Here is a 16692-nt window from a genome sequence, read left to right as displayed (position 1 = left end):
AATCTACCTGCAGCAACAGGAAAATTGACAATAACGCCTTCAACGAAACCCTCTCCGGATGCGTTCTTATGAGATTAAAAATAATTCCCCATGGCAGCCAGATAAGGAAGAAGAAGGAAATGGACAAAAATAGTATCAGCGAGGCACGAACTTCACGAATATTGATGCCGGAAATGACTTCCTCGAAATTTCTCTGCAAAATTGCTTGACGGAGATTCTTAAAACGGTCCTTTTTGGTCAACATCTGATGAAAAAAGGATTTTTTAAGTGAAATTTCATTTAAAAATCGTAATTTTCTCACCGAATTCCAGATAACTTTTAATATTCTGACGTTGGCGTAGATGGCAAAGAGCGTTCCCGGCACATAAATCGCGAAAATATAAACTTTGAGTAACGTTTCACTCGTTCTTTCGGCACTCACGATGCACAAATTGCCCGGAAACGCCGATTCGTAAGCCGTAAAGTAGATGCAAAGGCCAAAAATTGCTCCCGTGGTCCATGAAACGGCAACCGCTGTGTAAAACATCGCCGGCGTCGAGTGTCGTTTGTAGCTAATCGGATGAATAATCGCCAAATAACGATCAATTGTCATCGAAACGAGTAGTAAAAAGGTCACGAGCATCGTGTAGTAGACAATTCCGATGCGAACCATGCAATACGGATGTGTGATGAGCAAATCGACGTGATAGAAGGAAATTGTACAAATAATTCCGCTTTGGAGGTCCGCGAATGTCAAGGCAATGAAAAATCTTCGGGAGTTTCCTTCGGTTTTTTGCTTTGTTGAACAAAAAATCGCGAGAACGAAGAGACTCATGGCGATCGTGATGGTTCCAACGGAGGCTTGAATGGCGATGAACGTCGATTGGATGTCCACGAGTTCCGCGTTGAAGTTTTTGAACGGATTCGTTCGATTGATGTGCATGTTTGTGTCCATTTTAGATGATGAATGAAGTGCTACTGACTGGTTTCTCGTGTGTGATTCTTGTTTTTTGTAGTAAAATGTGAGAAATGCAGAGGATGACCAACGGGAAATGAGTAACTTTGTTTATATCATTCAAGATTCCCCGTTTTTTATTAAAATTTTCATGTTTTCACTGTTAAATTTGAAAGTTAAAAATTTTTGGAGAAATTGTGTCTTTACGGAAAAAAATCGTTTGAGAAAAAATTATTGTTTTTAAGGCCCGAATGAAAAAATTACTAAAAATTCTAAAAAGTATTTCAAAATGAACAATTTTTCTCGAATTTTCTCCATTAATTTTTTATTTTTTTTAATATATTAAAAAAAAAATTATTAGTTTTTTTTATTTAAAAATTTAAATTAAACTTTTATACATTTTTTTTAATTTTCAAAAAATATTTTTCATTATTTAAAATTAAAAAATAATTTTATTTTAATCAATTTTATTTTTTAATTTTATTTTAATTTTTAATTTTATTTATTTTATTTTTTATTTTAAAATTTTAAATTTAATGTATTTTTAAATTTAAAATTTTTAATTAAATATAAAATTAACTTTATTTGGATTAAAAATTTAAATTGATTTTTTTTATTTATTTTTTTAATTAAATATAATTTAAAATTTTTAATTAAAAAATTTAAATTAAAAAATAATTTTATTTGATTTAAATATTTTCATTATATTAATTTAAATTAAAAATTAATTTATTTAAATTTTATTTAAATTTTTTTTTTATTTTTTTAATTTAAATTTTAATTAATTAATTTATATAAATAAAAAATATAAATTTTTATCTAAATTTTAAAATGAAATTAATTTTATTTGTTTTAAAAATTTTAATAAATTATTCTAATTATTTTTTTTCTAAAAAATTTTTATATAATTTAATTTTTAAATAATTTTTTTATTAATTTTTTAAAATAATTTTTTCTTTGTAAAAAATTCCTCGGAAAACTTCCAGTAAATTACGTGAAACGTTCCGATAAAAACAAAAACAACAAAGAAACGAGTTCAAAGTCAAAGTCATTACGGGTTTTTTTCTAATTATTACGAAGCGTCATTAAACCACACGAGTCTCAACCAGACGTTCGTTTATGATAAAACCAATGAAAATGTTGTTATTTTTCTCTTCATCTCCCATAATATTTACGTTAATATTTTTTACGATTCTTTCGAAATTTCATGAGCGCCACTTAAATGAACTTGCCCATTAATTTTTCATATTATTTTTTTCTTTCAGACATCCAAGAATTCTATGAATTGACTCTCTTGGACGACTCGAAATCCATTCAGCAGAAGACAACAGAGACACTTTTGATTGCCAGCAAATGGGAGCAGGAAACTGTCAAGTGCACAGATGTAAGTAAAATTTTTTCCGTTAAAAAAAAATTTAAACTGCGCAAAAAAGCGCAAATTTTCCGCACATTTTTTTCTAACCTCAAAAAATTTTTTTTTGACTAACACGTGTGCCTTGCCCATTTTATTAAAATTCAGGCTAATGATAATAACCGAGTGTCAAGTAACTTACCACTGACCCAAGCATTGTACAATTTGCAAGAACAACAAGCAATACAGCTACAACAACAGCATGACGCCTTAATTCGTGAGGTGCAACAAGCTCAGGTAAGTCGCCCGGCGCGCAAAAATGTGACAAAAACAGCACGATAACGAACGAAATTCGTCAAAATTTAATTAAATTAAATGCAAAATTGAATTTTGTTGTTCTAATAACAATAAAAAGATAAATAACGGCAGCCGAGGAAAATAGTTTAAAAAAAAAACGTTGTGTGAGAGATAAAATTGTTCTATTTTTACACTACAATTTTGCAATTAATTTTTGTTGTATAAGCAAGTAAGTAGAAAACTGGCGAAAAATTCCTACGAAAAATTTCAAACTGATTTACAATCAAGTCTTGTGTGTAGACAAATTTAATGACTTGTTTTAATTCCATTTTGTACAATTTTCGGCAGCGAAGATTTTCCAGTGTCTAAAGTTTCTATGGGAATGCCTGCGAAGCACTCGCACGAAATAAATACGCGAGTCATGTAATAAAAACAAAAGCAATTATAAACATTTTAATTTTCTTAATTTATTATTTTGTACCAAGGTGTTTTTTAAAATACTCATGTGACGTTGTCTTGAGAGCAGCTTTTGTTTTATTTCAATTTCCGAGGAACAAAAAAAGAGAAGAGGAGACAATTGCTAAGGCAACGATATAATCCAGACAGATTTCTTCCCGAGAATCGTTGCTCGACAACTCTTTTGTGAATTAATTTAATGGAGTGGGAAAAAATGTTTTTCCATTTTGAATGTTTTCCATTGAAAAATTAATTTAAAAAAATTAGCCTATAAAAGAATTTTAAAGGTTCTTTTAATTAAATTTAAAAATAAATTATTGAAAATTAAATTTTTAAATTATTTATTTATTTTTTTTTTTAAATCTGAAAATTTATTAAAATTTTATTATGAAATTTAATTTCATATAATTTTTTTTTTTTCTAAATTAAATTCTTTAATTTAATAATTTTTTCATAATTAAATTAATTTTTTTTTCTAAATTTTTCTCAAAATTATTATCTAAAAAAATAAATTTTTAAAAATTAAAAATGTCAAGAAAATTTTGTTTTTTTTTCTATTTTCATATATTAAAAAAAAATTAATAAGTTTTCGATTTTTAATAATTAAAAAAAAAAATTTTAAATTCGTATTTTTATATGATTTTTTTCTCTAAAATTAATTTTCTTAAAATTACTGAAGTTGTTTCTCAACATTTTTTGAAAATTATTTTTTTATGAAATTGTTTTTTTTTTATTTTTGACTTGAAATGGTCTGAAATCAATTTTAATTTCCAAATCTTAATTTATTTTTTTAATTTAATTTAATTAATTAATTTATTTAATTAAAAAAATAATTAATTAATTTAAATTTAATTAAAAAACAAAAAAAATGATTAACTTTCAAAAATTTTTAAAATTTTGTCATTTTGAAAATATTTTAAGTTTTTTTTTTTTCTTTTTTTTTATTTTAAATTTTTAAAATTTTTTGAATGTATCTTTAAAAAATTGACTTAATTTTAATGAAAAATGTTTTGAAATTCTGTAGTTATGGTGAAAAACTTCATTTGCTTGGTTTGGATTAAAAAAATAATAAATTTGAATCCAAAAAGAGTGAGTCCAAAATATCAAAGTGAACGGATTTAATCCATTTTTACAAAAAAAATTGTCTCATTTGTAAGTTTCAATGATTCTAATCCTCCTAAAAAAAAAGAAAATAAATGAAAAAAGTTACATTTTGACCAAGTCATGGTCAATATGGCTTCTCCCTGGACCATTTGCGCACATCTGACCTTCAAAAGCAACATTTTTCTGTGCAAATACAAGTTTTTATAGTCAATTAATGGATAATTACAATCATAAAAAGAATGTTAAACATGTGTCTGCACTTGTCTTCCATTCATTTAATCCATTGGGAAAAAAGTAACAAGAAAATTACAAAATTTCAATCTTACGGTTGCGGCTCCAGATGTGTTCCCGACAAGAAAAGTAATGAACAAAAGTTTTGTTTGGCTGCTTTTTGTTGATGATAAATACATTTTCCATTAAATTTTATCATTATTGCGAAAACTTGTTGCAATATATATTGTTTGCTATTGTGCTGCATTTTCCTCTCTTATATAATGGGGCTACAAATCAATAAAGACCAGATAAACCCTTTTTTATAACATTTTTTATTGAAAAACAGGGGATTATAAACCTGACAACGAAGAACTTAATAATGTGTGCAACATAACGTGAAACGAGATGCAATTTCTGCACATTGTCACTTTTGTGTAATCTCTCCGGTAAACACGTTTTGCAGCAATAATGATATGGAGACGCCTGGTATTTTTTGATTTGATCAGAAGAAAATCAATTTTAGAGAAAATCAATATTCGATTATTATTTTTAATCCCCCTGATAATCTTTCAGCTCGATATTTGAGAAAACTGTTGCGTTGGACGATGTTGTTTATAAGCAAATTTCTGTCGAATACATAATGAGAAAGTTTCGTACGTCAAATATTCGTCCCGGAGGCATCGCTTTTGAAATTAATTGGAGAAGACATCTTTTGACGTAGGTTGCAATTTATGTTTATGAAGGACAACTCACTCCAAAAATTACGGAGAATAAATTAGGGATGATTTTTTTGATGAAATTACGAAAGTTTTTCATGCAAAAAATTATGAGACTTGTTACATTATGAAATTAAATCGTAAATCAGGATGAAAAATCTATTTTGTAGTAAAATTTAACGAAAATAGACATTTTAAATTGTGCACTGGGTCAAAATTTCAAAATATGTATTAGGTCTAAAGTTTAAAATGTTCATTGGGCTCAAATTAGTTGAGCATTTGAAATGTCTGACCCAATGCACATTTAAAAACTTATAATATCCAATGGGAGACATTTTAAAAAGTTCACTGGGTCAAAATTTCAAAGTATGCATGGGGTCAAAAGTTTAAAATAAGAATTGTTAGTTGACCTTTCCAAATATCTGACCCAATGCACAATTAAAAACTCACAATTTCCAATTGAAGAAATTTTATAATGTTTACTGGGTTAAGTTTTCAAAATGCGCATTGGGTTGAAAGTTTAAAATGTGCATTAGGCTCAATTTAGTACAGCTTTTAAAATATCTGACCTAATGCACAATTCCAAACTCACAATTTCCAATTGAAGAAATTTTAGAATGTTTACTGGGACAAAAATTGAAAATGTGTACTGGGCTATGTCACGTAGTTATTTTAGTTTCAAATCTTTTTCACAAAAAATTCAATAATTTCTCAAAGAAATTTGTTAAAAATGTTCAACGACGCCCACGTGATTTATTTTTGCCTTGATGACAATCAAATTTATTACACAATTGGTAACGCGTTACACGACGAAAGAATTTTTAAACGTACGCAAGGTCACCCATCACCACAACCGCTTTCCATAAAATTCTCTCTGGCGTGCACCGAAATTTCCATCACAATGCCTGTTTGTTTGTATTTTAATTCAAAATCAAATCACACAACATTACCTTTTTACATTTTCCCACTTTGCTAGTCGTCAATACGGGAGAAATTTTATTTATTTGCCATAGAAAATGGAAATATTAAATGGTGTGTATTTTGATTTGTTCCGAACTCCATTCACCTGATTTTCATGAATAAATTACCATATTTGATGGAAAAATTTTTTTGGGCGTTTCTATCGCTTCTTGTGTAACACATTTTCATCGAAAAAAAAATAAAATTTAATCGAAAATTAATTGAATTTTTGTTAAATGATAAATAACAATTTCGCAGCTCTTAAGCATCATGTGCGTGATTATTTTCTCGTGAAAATCCTCGTCAAACCAAACTCGTAAAGGCTGCTGGTAAAGAAAACCGCAAATGGAAAATTTCGTAGTAGATAACGCAGTTCATTAAATTGCTTTTTATTACAAGTATTTGTGTTGTTAAATAGCAACGGAGGGCGCACTTTTGAAGATTGATCTGTTTCCCGATGAAAAATGTATGATTCACGACATATTTTTTAACATATTCAGAACAAAAAGTGTGAGATGATTGATTCAATTTGTTTCATCTTTACTTTACATTCGTCACGATCGTCGTTTTTTTTACTTTAAAAATACTTATGGAAAGTTTTCGATACGAAAACAACCGACAAGGGAATCGCTTTTGGATTACAAGTCACGTTTTTTATCATATTATAAATTTTAAATTTTTTGCCCAATGCAAATTTTAGTTTTTTTTTAACCCATTTAACATTTTAAGCTTTCATTTCAAACTCATTAACAAATTTTTTCCAAAATTAAATTTAAAATGTAAATTTTTATCCCTATACACATTTTGAATTTTTTGACCCAGTTCACATTTTAAAATGTCCTCTAACCAGATTGCAATGCAAATTTCTGATTTTTAGTTCATAAAGCTCTCATTAAAAGCTCATTACAGAATTTTGTCCCAATGCACAATGAAGTTATCAAAAATTTTATCCCTGTACAAATTTTGAATTTTTAGCCCAGTTTACATTCTAAAATGTCTCTTGATGATATTTTAAGATTTTTCATTCGATTTAAAACAATTTAAAGCACATAAATTAATAACAACGTTATAAGAACCCAATGCACATTTTTAATTTCTGTCCCAGTGCACATTTCAAAAATTCCCCAATGCATATTTTACCTTTTCAATGATGAATATTAGTTACGTGACCAATATGAAAGTCTTTCAAAACCAGATAGGCGTTAATTTTGTCTTCCAAATGCCGTAAAAAAGGTTCTTTAATACGATGATGTACTTATGACGTGAGTAAAAACGGAATGCGATACACTAGAAAATTTGTTATCAAAATCAAACCCTCCTCAAAAAAATGTAAAGAAAATATTTTCTTACTTGAGATCTTGACTCGAGATTCTTCGTGTGACGTGCGTAACGTAAACAACCTTGAGGCATTTTTCGTTCCTATTTACAGCAAAATTCTCTTTCTCTCTTATTTTTCACAATTTTTTAAAGAAACGACAAATTTCCTGTCGTAAAGTTATAAAAATTATCATAAACGTATTTATTTTGTTGAAAATACATTAACTCACCAACTCACTGTCGACCTATTAGTATGTCACGTAAATTTTCTCCCATTTTTCCCACTTTTTCTCTCGTCGTCGTCGTCGTTTGCATTGTTGATACTTTTTAACCTATATATTGTCACACACACACGCACACATGTCTTGAATTTTTTATGATTATTATAATCCGGAGCTATGAAGCGAAATGTGTTTGGCGTTCGGGGACTCGAAAAGGGGGACGTCCAACATGGAAATAATAAATCGAAAATTGACAGCAAAAATTGCTTCGGGAAACCTATTTTCTATTAAAAAAACAAGGAAAAAAGGAAAATTTTATCATTTTATTATTTAGTAGAGAGAAAGATGATGCGATGAAGAAGAAGAAGAAGTACGTACAAAAAAACGGTGCTTGTGACTGCCTCGCATTTCCCCAGTTTCAGTTTGTTTTAATTAATTTTTTTTTTTTGTATAATCAGTCTAATAAATAATAATTTGTGTGTCGTTTGAAATTTCTTTCATACCTTGAAAGTCTTAAAAAAATCTCATTTTTTTCTTCTTCTTCTTTGTCGCACAGATTTGGTGATCGCAAGCACTCTTCCCGCGGCTTCTTCAAAAGGTGTCGAAAAATGCAATGAAAGTCATCATCAAAATTTAATTTATCTTTAAAATAAAGTTTTTTTTGTTCAAATCTATAAATTATGATTAAATAAATTTATTTGTTTCTCGTTTCCCTTTAATTTTTTTATTTTTATTTTTCAGAGCCGAAGAAAATTTATTCAAAAATGTCCACTTTTCATAATTAAGTCCTTTTTTTCTTGCTGTCTTGGCAATTACATGTTTTTGTACTGTGAACTACTTACAACTTACTCTCTAGAACTCCATTAGTTATGCAAGAACCCGGTTTGCATTTTTATGTGAATTTTTCATAGCTGCATAATAGCGGATGTTTTTTTTTTCGAGCGATGTGAATTTAATTTAAAAAGGAAAAAGTGGTTTTACGAGAAGTTTATCCTTTTTGTGAAATAAAAAAAAATAATTTCTATTTAATTTGAAGAAATTTAAAAAAAAATATTTAAGAGCTTTTTTTGACTCATAGATAGCACTTTATAATTTTTTTTTATCATTTTTTGACATTTTCTGACAAAATTCAAGGTAAACTAATTTTTAAAAAATATTTTAAAATATTTAACAAAATATTTTAAAATATTTAACAAAATATTTTCTTTAATTAAATAAATTTTAATTAAAATTTTTATTCAATAGATGGCGCTTAAATTTTTTTTAATTTTATGGCGTTTTAAAAATTTCCTTCATTAAATATTTTTAAATGTTAATAAAAAATATTATTTTTTATTATAAAGAAATATTTAAAAAATTTTTTTTTCAATAGATGGCGCTTCAAAAAATTTCTTCTTTCAAACATTTTTGAGTTAATTAACTTAAAATTTAATTAATGTGTATTAAGACAAAAATTGAGAGAATTTAAAATTTTTTTTTTATAAAAATTAAAATTTAATGAAAAAAACTACTTAATCGTATAGATGGCGCCATTATCAAATAATTTTAAAAGCAGCTTAAAATCCTTTTATATCAATATTGAAAATAAGAAATAATCTACTTAGAAGTAAAAAAAAGTCAAACCGAATATTCATTTTTATCCTAAAAGCAGATTTGCTTTTTTTTTCAAGGAATTGCAAGCTTCAGCAACAAACATCAATAGCTCGAGGTGATTTTTGTCTGTTGCTTAACGATATGCGGATACATAAAAATAATAATGGAGAAAAACAACTTCTTTTTGTACGTATTTTCGTCGATTTTCCGTCGAGACGAAAATATACTTTTTACAAGGTTGGCGTCTCTAATGAGATTACACAAAAAAATGGATTTTGTAACTTTTTTTTTTCGAAGCAAGGCGTCTCCATCTGAAAATTTCTTAATCTGAAATCTATTTTTTTTTGAATGGAAAATTTTCCGTAGCTACATGTTGCTTCTCTATTTGAGTTTTTCATGTCTTTGTTGTGGTCTCGGGTGATTTTATTTTAATCCAAAAGCCACAGAGAACTCCGTCTATCTCCATAAAATCATAAATAACGAAGAAAAGATAAACTATACAAATCCTCATTTATTTAGATTCCTTTGAGAAAATACAGAACAAATTTTAATAAAGTGCTTTAAAGAAAATTTTTGTTAGAATTCTCTCGTGTCAGTCACTCAATTGCGAACTCTCGCATGGAAAATTCTCACATTGAGTGCCGCGCTTGGAAAATGAGCAAGCACAATACCGAACAAAAATATATGTCTTCAGTATGAATCGCGCGTCTATACGGACTACAAGTAACATTTTCGCGACATTTTTTACTCGTTTTTACACACAAAGTTAATAATTACACGAAATTCTTCCGTTTTTACGCGTTTTTCCTTTGACATCAAACAAAAAAAAGTAGATTTCTCAAGAAAAAAGTGACAGAAAAAATTTAAATGTGTCGGAAAAGGAACATAACGGCAGCTGTTACAGCTGCTACTGCTTCTAATGACAACAACGGTAGTAAAAGTGAGGGAGAAAAATGATCAAATAATGATAAGGCAAAAATATTTGAAAAGAAAAGGAAACGAAAGTGAAACGAAAAAAGTGATATAAACAACCTCCCTTATAAAAATGTATTTTTTTAGTGTCTCAATTCCTTTGTCTTCTCAAATTCTTATCAAGTTTCCGTTCTTCTACCGTAAAATTTATGGAACATGCATGAATGATTGCTTTCCAATTGTTTGCCACATTGCTCGATTCAGTGGTATGAAATTCCGCTAAAATAAAAAATATACCAGGCACCTCCACGCTGTTTTGTGCTTCTCGGCCAAGAAACGTACGATTGAACCGAGAAAAAAATACAAAAATAAATAAATTAATTAGTATAATTACTTCTGAGAATATGAAAGCACATGTGCTGTGAATGAATAAAGAAGATCTGAAATGATAAAATACCGAGAAAAAAAATGTGATGAAAACAAAGTAAATAAATATCTCTTGACAAAGGATTTTTTTTTTGCACTCTTGAAGAAAATGAAAGAGAAATCACACTACATTGAGCAATAAATCGTTTTTTTTTCGTTGCAACTTGACAAAAACAAGGAAAATTTCGTTGACAATTTTGTCTCATGTTGAAAATCATCATAAAACGAATGAATGAAGAAGCCGGAAAATCTAATATAAAAGTGAAGGAAGCTCTTCAAGTGCTTTAATTCCTCGTGTTGTGAATCGCTGTGATACAAAAGTAGACGCTAATGGCAAAAAAGTACCGGACAAATATTTACAAGAGAGGCGTTTATGGGAGAAATTTTGCTCAAAACAAAAAACATTATCTTTTTTCTTTGCCTTTTAAGTAGACACGATTCGTTACTTTACAAACAAAGTTTTGATTAACGATTTTTAAAAGGCATTTCAAAGTAAAAATTTTGATAACGGACTTTTTAAAATTTACAAAATGTGCACTGGGTTAAAAAAAATAAAATATGCATTGGGTAAAATTTTTCGCATCGGGTAAACTCAAAATTGGGTTTTTAAAGAACTTAAAAATTTATTTTTATTTTTTTTTAAAGTTAATTTTTCAATTTTTGTTGCATAAAAATTTCTAAATTTGCACTGGGTCTAAATATGAAAAATATGCATTAGGTTCATAACATTTAAAATTACAATAAAAAATCTGAAAATATACTTTGTGGTAATACTAAAAATGTATACTGGGTTAAAATTTTACGAAATTTGATAGAAATAAAGTTCATAATGTGCACTGGGCTCAAAGATGTAAAAACAGAGTTTAGAGCATTTATACTCAAAATATGTTTTGGGATAAAAAAAAAAGTATTGAATTTAATTAAATAATATTACTTGAACAAAAATTTTAAAATGTAAACTGGGTCAAAAATTGAAAAAGTGCATAGAAGAGTAATTAAAATGTACAATAGGTCAAAAACTCTAAATATGCCTTTTAAATGCAATTTCTTATGTATACTGGGCTGAAGTTTCATAATTTACCTTTGCAGAAATTTTAAAATTCACACTGGGTCTCGTTTTTCAAAATAAAAATCCGTTACTATTTGTTCTTTAACGACCACTTTCAAGACCTCATTCCATAAAAGTTTAAAGTTTTTAAAAAGAATTGTCTCTTTTTCTGTCTGCTCTTTTTACAAATTTTTTTTTTTGTTCGTTGGGTACAAAATTGAAACCCATTAATGTTATATCCGGCCATTCATCACAACGACATTATAAAAAAAAAGAAGAAAAACGAGCTGTTCTTTTTATACACAATTTTCATATTCTTTCGAAATTGGTCCATTAGTGAGGTAGCTTAGATTGAACGAAACGAAAAAAAAGTTCCTACCCTTTTGAGGTAATGCAAGAATTTTTTTTTCATGACAAACCGTAATCACGTAGATTATCACGTAAAATTAGACGAGAACGAATGATAAAAAAGAATCATAATTTTAAACAAACAAAATGGAGAAAAACAAACAAAAAGGTGATGTTTATCACCTAGGAGCTTTTTTGTGTGTAATTGAACCGGAAAATTCAGGAAATTTTTTTTTGCTGTAATTTTCCTTCATTTTTCCCTTTTTTGTAAACAAAATATTAACAGACACCGATTTACGTCCCTTCTGAAAAATTTTAAACGAGACAATTTAATTGCAATTTATCTTGCAAACAAATCAACGAACGTGCGGCATGGCACACATTTTCGGTCGTTTGTAAATTTTCTACCAAATTTTTATTTATTTGTCTTTTGAATATTCATGCACCGAAAACAAACCGAAATTTTTTGGCATGAATTTTCCCCAAATAAAAAAATATTTTGAAACAATATTGTTTTTTTTTCGTACGTTGCTCGTTATGTATTTTTGTACCATCAGTGTATTTTCGTTTTCATTTGAAAATCAGACATAATACGAAACAAGGGGACGATTTGTTGTTTAAAGATACAAATTCTCGCAGAGAACAACAAGTTGTGTCTGTCCATATGCTTGCCTCGCCACACACATCGCCCGTGAGTGCCTTTGAATGGGTGATGACTTAATAAGAGACTTCCAGCGCATGAGCAGAACGAAAGTCACTCTCGGTTTTTTTTTTTTTTGCCTCAGTTTTTGCTGGGATAACGTTGTTTACATGTCAGAGAGCAACGAGATGAGTAGTTTATGAATGAATTGTTGTTCTAGTTATCTCGCGTGCCTCTGTTACTGTCAGAGCAATGTTTGACCAGCACTTAAAAAATAACGAGGATTTTAATCCTATACAAATTTTGCGAGGCAGCTTAAACGTGTTTATCCGCGTTTTTCAAAGGAAAAAAGAACAAACATAGCCGCCGACAAAATTGAAAGTAAATTAGAAAAGTTTTACGTGACATGTGTACTCAAAATAGCTTCATATCAAAAGAGGATGGAATATCATGTCAATGAAAGTGCTTCTCTATTCCTCGTAATGCTTGTGGTGTGATGTAAGAGGATATCAACTTATCCTTTCAGCGGAAGAAATGTTCATTATTTGATGAATGATGGAGTAATTTAATGGCGTTTCACTGAAAATTATTTTATGACTTGGCTCATTTTAAACTTTTTCGAGAAAAGCTCTGACAAAAGTTCTTAACAGAGCTCGAAACTGAAAATTTTTTCAAAGAGCTAAACGGAAACTTAAAATTTTTTCAAGAGCTGAACGAAAACTGATAAATTTTCCAAGAGCTGAATGAAAGATAACAAATTTTTTTAAGAGCTGAATGAAAACTGACAAAATTTTCTAAGAACTGAATGAAAAGTGACAAACTTTTCCAAGAGCTGAATGAAAACTGACAAAATTTTCAAGGAGCTGAATGAAAACTGACAAACTTTTCCAAGAGCTGAATGAAAACTGACAAATTTTTCCAAGAGCTGAATGAAAACTGACAAACTTTTTAAAGAGCTGAATGAAAACTGACAAATTTTTCCAAGAGCTGAAAGAAAACTGATTAACTTTTCCAATAGCTGAATGAAAACTGACAAACTTTTCCAAGAGCTGAATGAAAACTGAGAAATTTTTCCAAGAGCTGAATGAAAACTGACAAACTTTTTCAAGAGCTGAATAAAATTTGACAAATTTTCCAAGAGCTGAATGAAAACTGATAAACTTTTCCAAGAGCTGAATGAAAACTGACAAACTTTTCCAAGAGCTGAATGAAAACTGACAAACTTTTCCAAGAGCTGAATGAAAACTGACAAACTTTTCCAAGAGCTGAATGAAAACTGACAAGTTTTTCAAGGAGCTGAATGAAAACTGACAAATTTTTCCAAGAGCTGAATGAAAACTGACCAATTTTTCCAAGAGCTGAATGAAAACTGACAAACTTTTCCAAGAGCTGAATGAAAACTGACAAATTTTTCCAAGAGCTGAACGAAAACTGACAAACTTTTCCAAGAGCTGAATGAAAACTGACAAACTTTTCCAAGAGCTGAATGAAAACTGACAAACTTTTCCAAGAGCTGAGTGAAAACTGACAAACTTTTCCAAGAGCTGAATAAAAACTTTTTAATGAACTAAGCAAAAACTGAAAGATTTGCCTAAATTTAAATTGCCATATTCAAAAGCTCGACCTAAAAATCAAATACGCTCACAAAAATAAACATTTTTCACAACAAACACTATTTTCACGTAGATACTTCACCTTTTGTTCAATGATTTTCTTCCATAATGACACTTAAACATTAGCTCAAGTTGAACTTCTCACATGTGAACTATAACAAAAGTGAGTTCAAGTAGGTATCAAGAAACCCTTGAAAAGCCAATTTCTTCACGAATTTCTACGAATCTTGATCATTAATCGCATCCAATCCTGTATTTGACACGAACGAAAAAAAGTTTTTAATTTCCAAGTCGCCCAACTAAAGAAATTACAAAAAACTAAAAAAGTCGGAAAAGACACATTGTAGTGCTAATTAAATTAAACCATAAAGATCACGTGATAAAACGCCATTTTCGCTCGTAATTTTTATGGGTTGCTAACACGAAATAAAGTGCGACGATTGCTTATTTACGGAAGCAAAAGAGAGATAAAATAAAAAAGTAATGGGAGAGGTCATGAAACGAAATGAAATGAAAATTAATTCAGAAAAGTCGGTCATGCCTGAAATGAAACTTTTTTCTTCAGAAAAAAAAAGAAAATCAAATGAAAACCCGAAGAATTAATGTCAATTCACAAATTGAAGCAATTAATATTCTGAAAGCGCGCGCGAAAGTAGCTTAGTCTGTCAATTTATTTTCTTTTTTTTTTTTGCAACAAAAGAAGCCTGTCGGTGACAGTTGAAAGGAAAAATGATAAGAAAATTTGAGTGACACTTGTTTTTGTTAGCGACGCGAAGCAACGAATGAAGGAATTGACAAAGGGAAGGAGAAAAAAGAAAAGACGGAACTTTAAAATGATGATGACAAAAGTCGAGCTGCGGACTTACACTTGAAATCAAAGCTGAGAAAAAAAACTATTTTAGTGTGTAGAATTTTTTGATACAGTCCTGAAGCCCACCGTAGAAAGTAGAAAATTACGTAGAAGCATTTAGTGAAAAAAAAAAATATTTTTAAAAATCGATGAAACTTCAGGCCTAAAAAAAAAAGAAATTTGATATTTTTCTACATTTACAAAAAAAAAAATAAAATTTAATGATCGACTGGGTTTCCATCGTACGTCATTCGAGACGACGATTTTCCAATTACGCGCCGAATTTGCGTCGACTGAGACCGCCAAAGAACCCTTCGTCGTCAAAGCACGACAAAGAGCACCGCAACAAATTTCATCAACACAACAATCATCATCAGAACAATTGTTCGTCGACCGCAAACTCACCGACTGACAGCGAAACTCACAAATCTAATGCGTTATCGTGCTGTTATTGTCATGTAAAGTATCTCCTTTTGTGCCATTTTTACTGCTTGAGATTTAAAAAAAAGCATCAAAACCTTTGAAAAATAGACAAAAGAAGTTTTCTTTTGTGCGAAATTAAAATAAAAATTTTTTTTTCTTCTTCAGACTCAACGATTCCATCACGAGGACGAAAAATCGGATGTTAGTCGTCCCACGAGCGAAGCAAGCAATAAGCTAGAAGGTCCCGTAACGGCAACTCGTGTCAGCAAGCCATCTTCCCCGAAACCGCCAAAGGTAAGTGTCATCACGTAAAAGTCAAAACGGGCTTCAAGGGTCGTTGTAAAAAGCTTAAACACGCAAAAAGTCATCGACACCACGAAATTTTATCGATTTGTAAATAAATTTTGCACGAAAATGACAGACAGGCGTGAAATTTTTCCGTTTTTTGTTTTCTCTTCGGAAAGAACGAAAATTACATAATTTCCAGGTTCGTAACACCTGTCACGCAATTTACCCGTTACACTTTGGAACCTTATCTAAGTAGGACGAGAAAATTGTAATGTCACGTTCAGTGTGATTATTTATAAGAACGTGTTTCAGTTTATGCATTTAATTACCTGTACGGTGAAATTTAGTACCTGTCGAGTCCTTTTGACGAATAATGTTGCATTATTGGAAAAAAATATCAGGTTGATTTTTTTTTTTTTTGAATGCAAATAAAATTGTTCTAAAAGGGATTAAATTTAAATTTTAACAGGTAGGCAATTTATGAACAATGAAAAAAAAAGTTTATTGTGTTTGTCACGAATGCTGTAATTATGGAAAAATGTTTGAAATGGAATTAAATGCAATATTTCTTGCTAATTTTTGAATAATTTGTAGAACAAAAAAAAAACGTTTCAGTTAAAAATTAAATTTTTTTTTATTTGTGAATTTGAGAGAAAACGTTCGAGTTTTAAAAGCAAACATTTTTATTTAATTTTTATTTTTTAAATTTTTAAAAATTCTTAATGAGGTTCTATATCAATGTTCGATGTAGTATCAATAAATAATTAATTAAATTTTTAATTTTCAACAAAAATTTAAAAATTTTCAAAAGTTTCTAATCGAAAAAAAAAATAATTTTAATTTTTAAAATTTTTTTAATTTTAATTTTTAAAAGTTTTTAAATTTTAATTTAAAAAAAATTATAGTAGTATCAACAAATAATTAATTAAATTTTTAATTTTAAACAAAAATTTAAAAATTTTCAAAAGTTTCTATTCGTAAA

The 16692-nt window shown here is 28.9% G+C and overlaps 1 protein-coding gene across 6 annotated transcripts in view; it reads left to right on the top strand.

Annotated features, from left to right (window-relative positions):
* LOC134835995 (disks large 1 tumor suppressor protein) overlaps positions 1–16692 on the top strand; it is a 65836-nt gene that overhangs the window by 32250 nt on the left and 16894 nt on the right. For 5 of the 6 annotated variants that reach the window (XM_063851090.1, XM_063851086.1, XM_063851085.1 and 2 more), the window contains 3 exons: positions 2200–2318; positions 2454–2582; positions 15588–15716. In XM_063851090.1, the coding sequence (XP_063707160.1) occupies positions 2200–2318; positions 2454–2582; positions 15588–15716 (377 nt within the window). The remainder of the gene's footprint in view (positions 1–2199; positions 2319–2453; positions 2583–15587; positions 15717–16692) is intronic. The other variant, XM_063851089.1, reaches the window with a different exon arrangement.

The sequence above is a fragment of the Culicoides brevitarsis genome, chromosome 3 (assembly GCF_036172545.1).
Source record: "Culicoides brevitarsis isolate CSIRO-B50_1 chromosome 3, AGI_CSIRO_Cbre_v1, whole genome shotgun sequence".
Taxonomy (NCBI): domain Eukaryota; kingdom Metazoa; phylum Arthropoda; class Insecta; order Diptera; family Ceratopogonidae; genus Culicoides; species Culicoides brevitarsis.
This window is presented reverse-complemented; position numbering and strand designations above follow the sequence as displayed.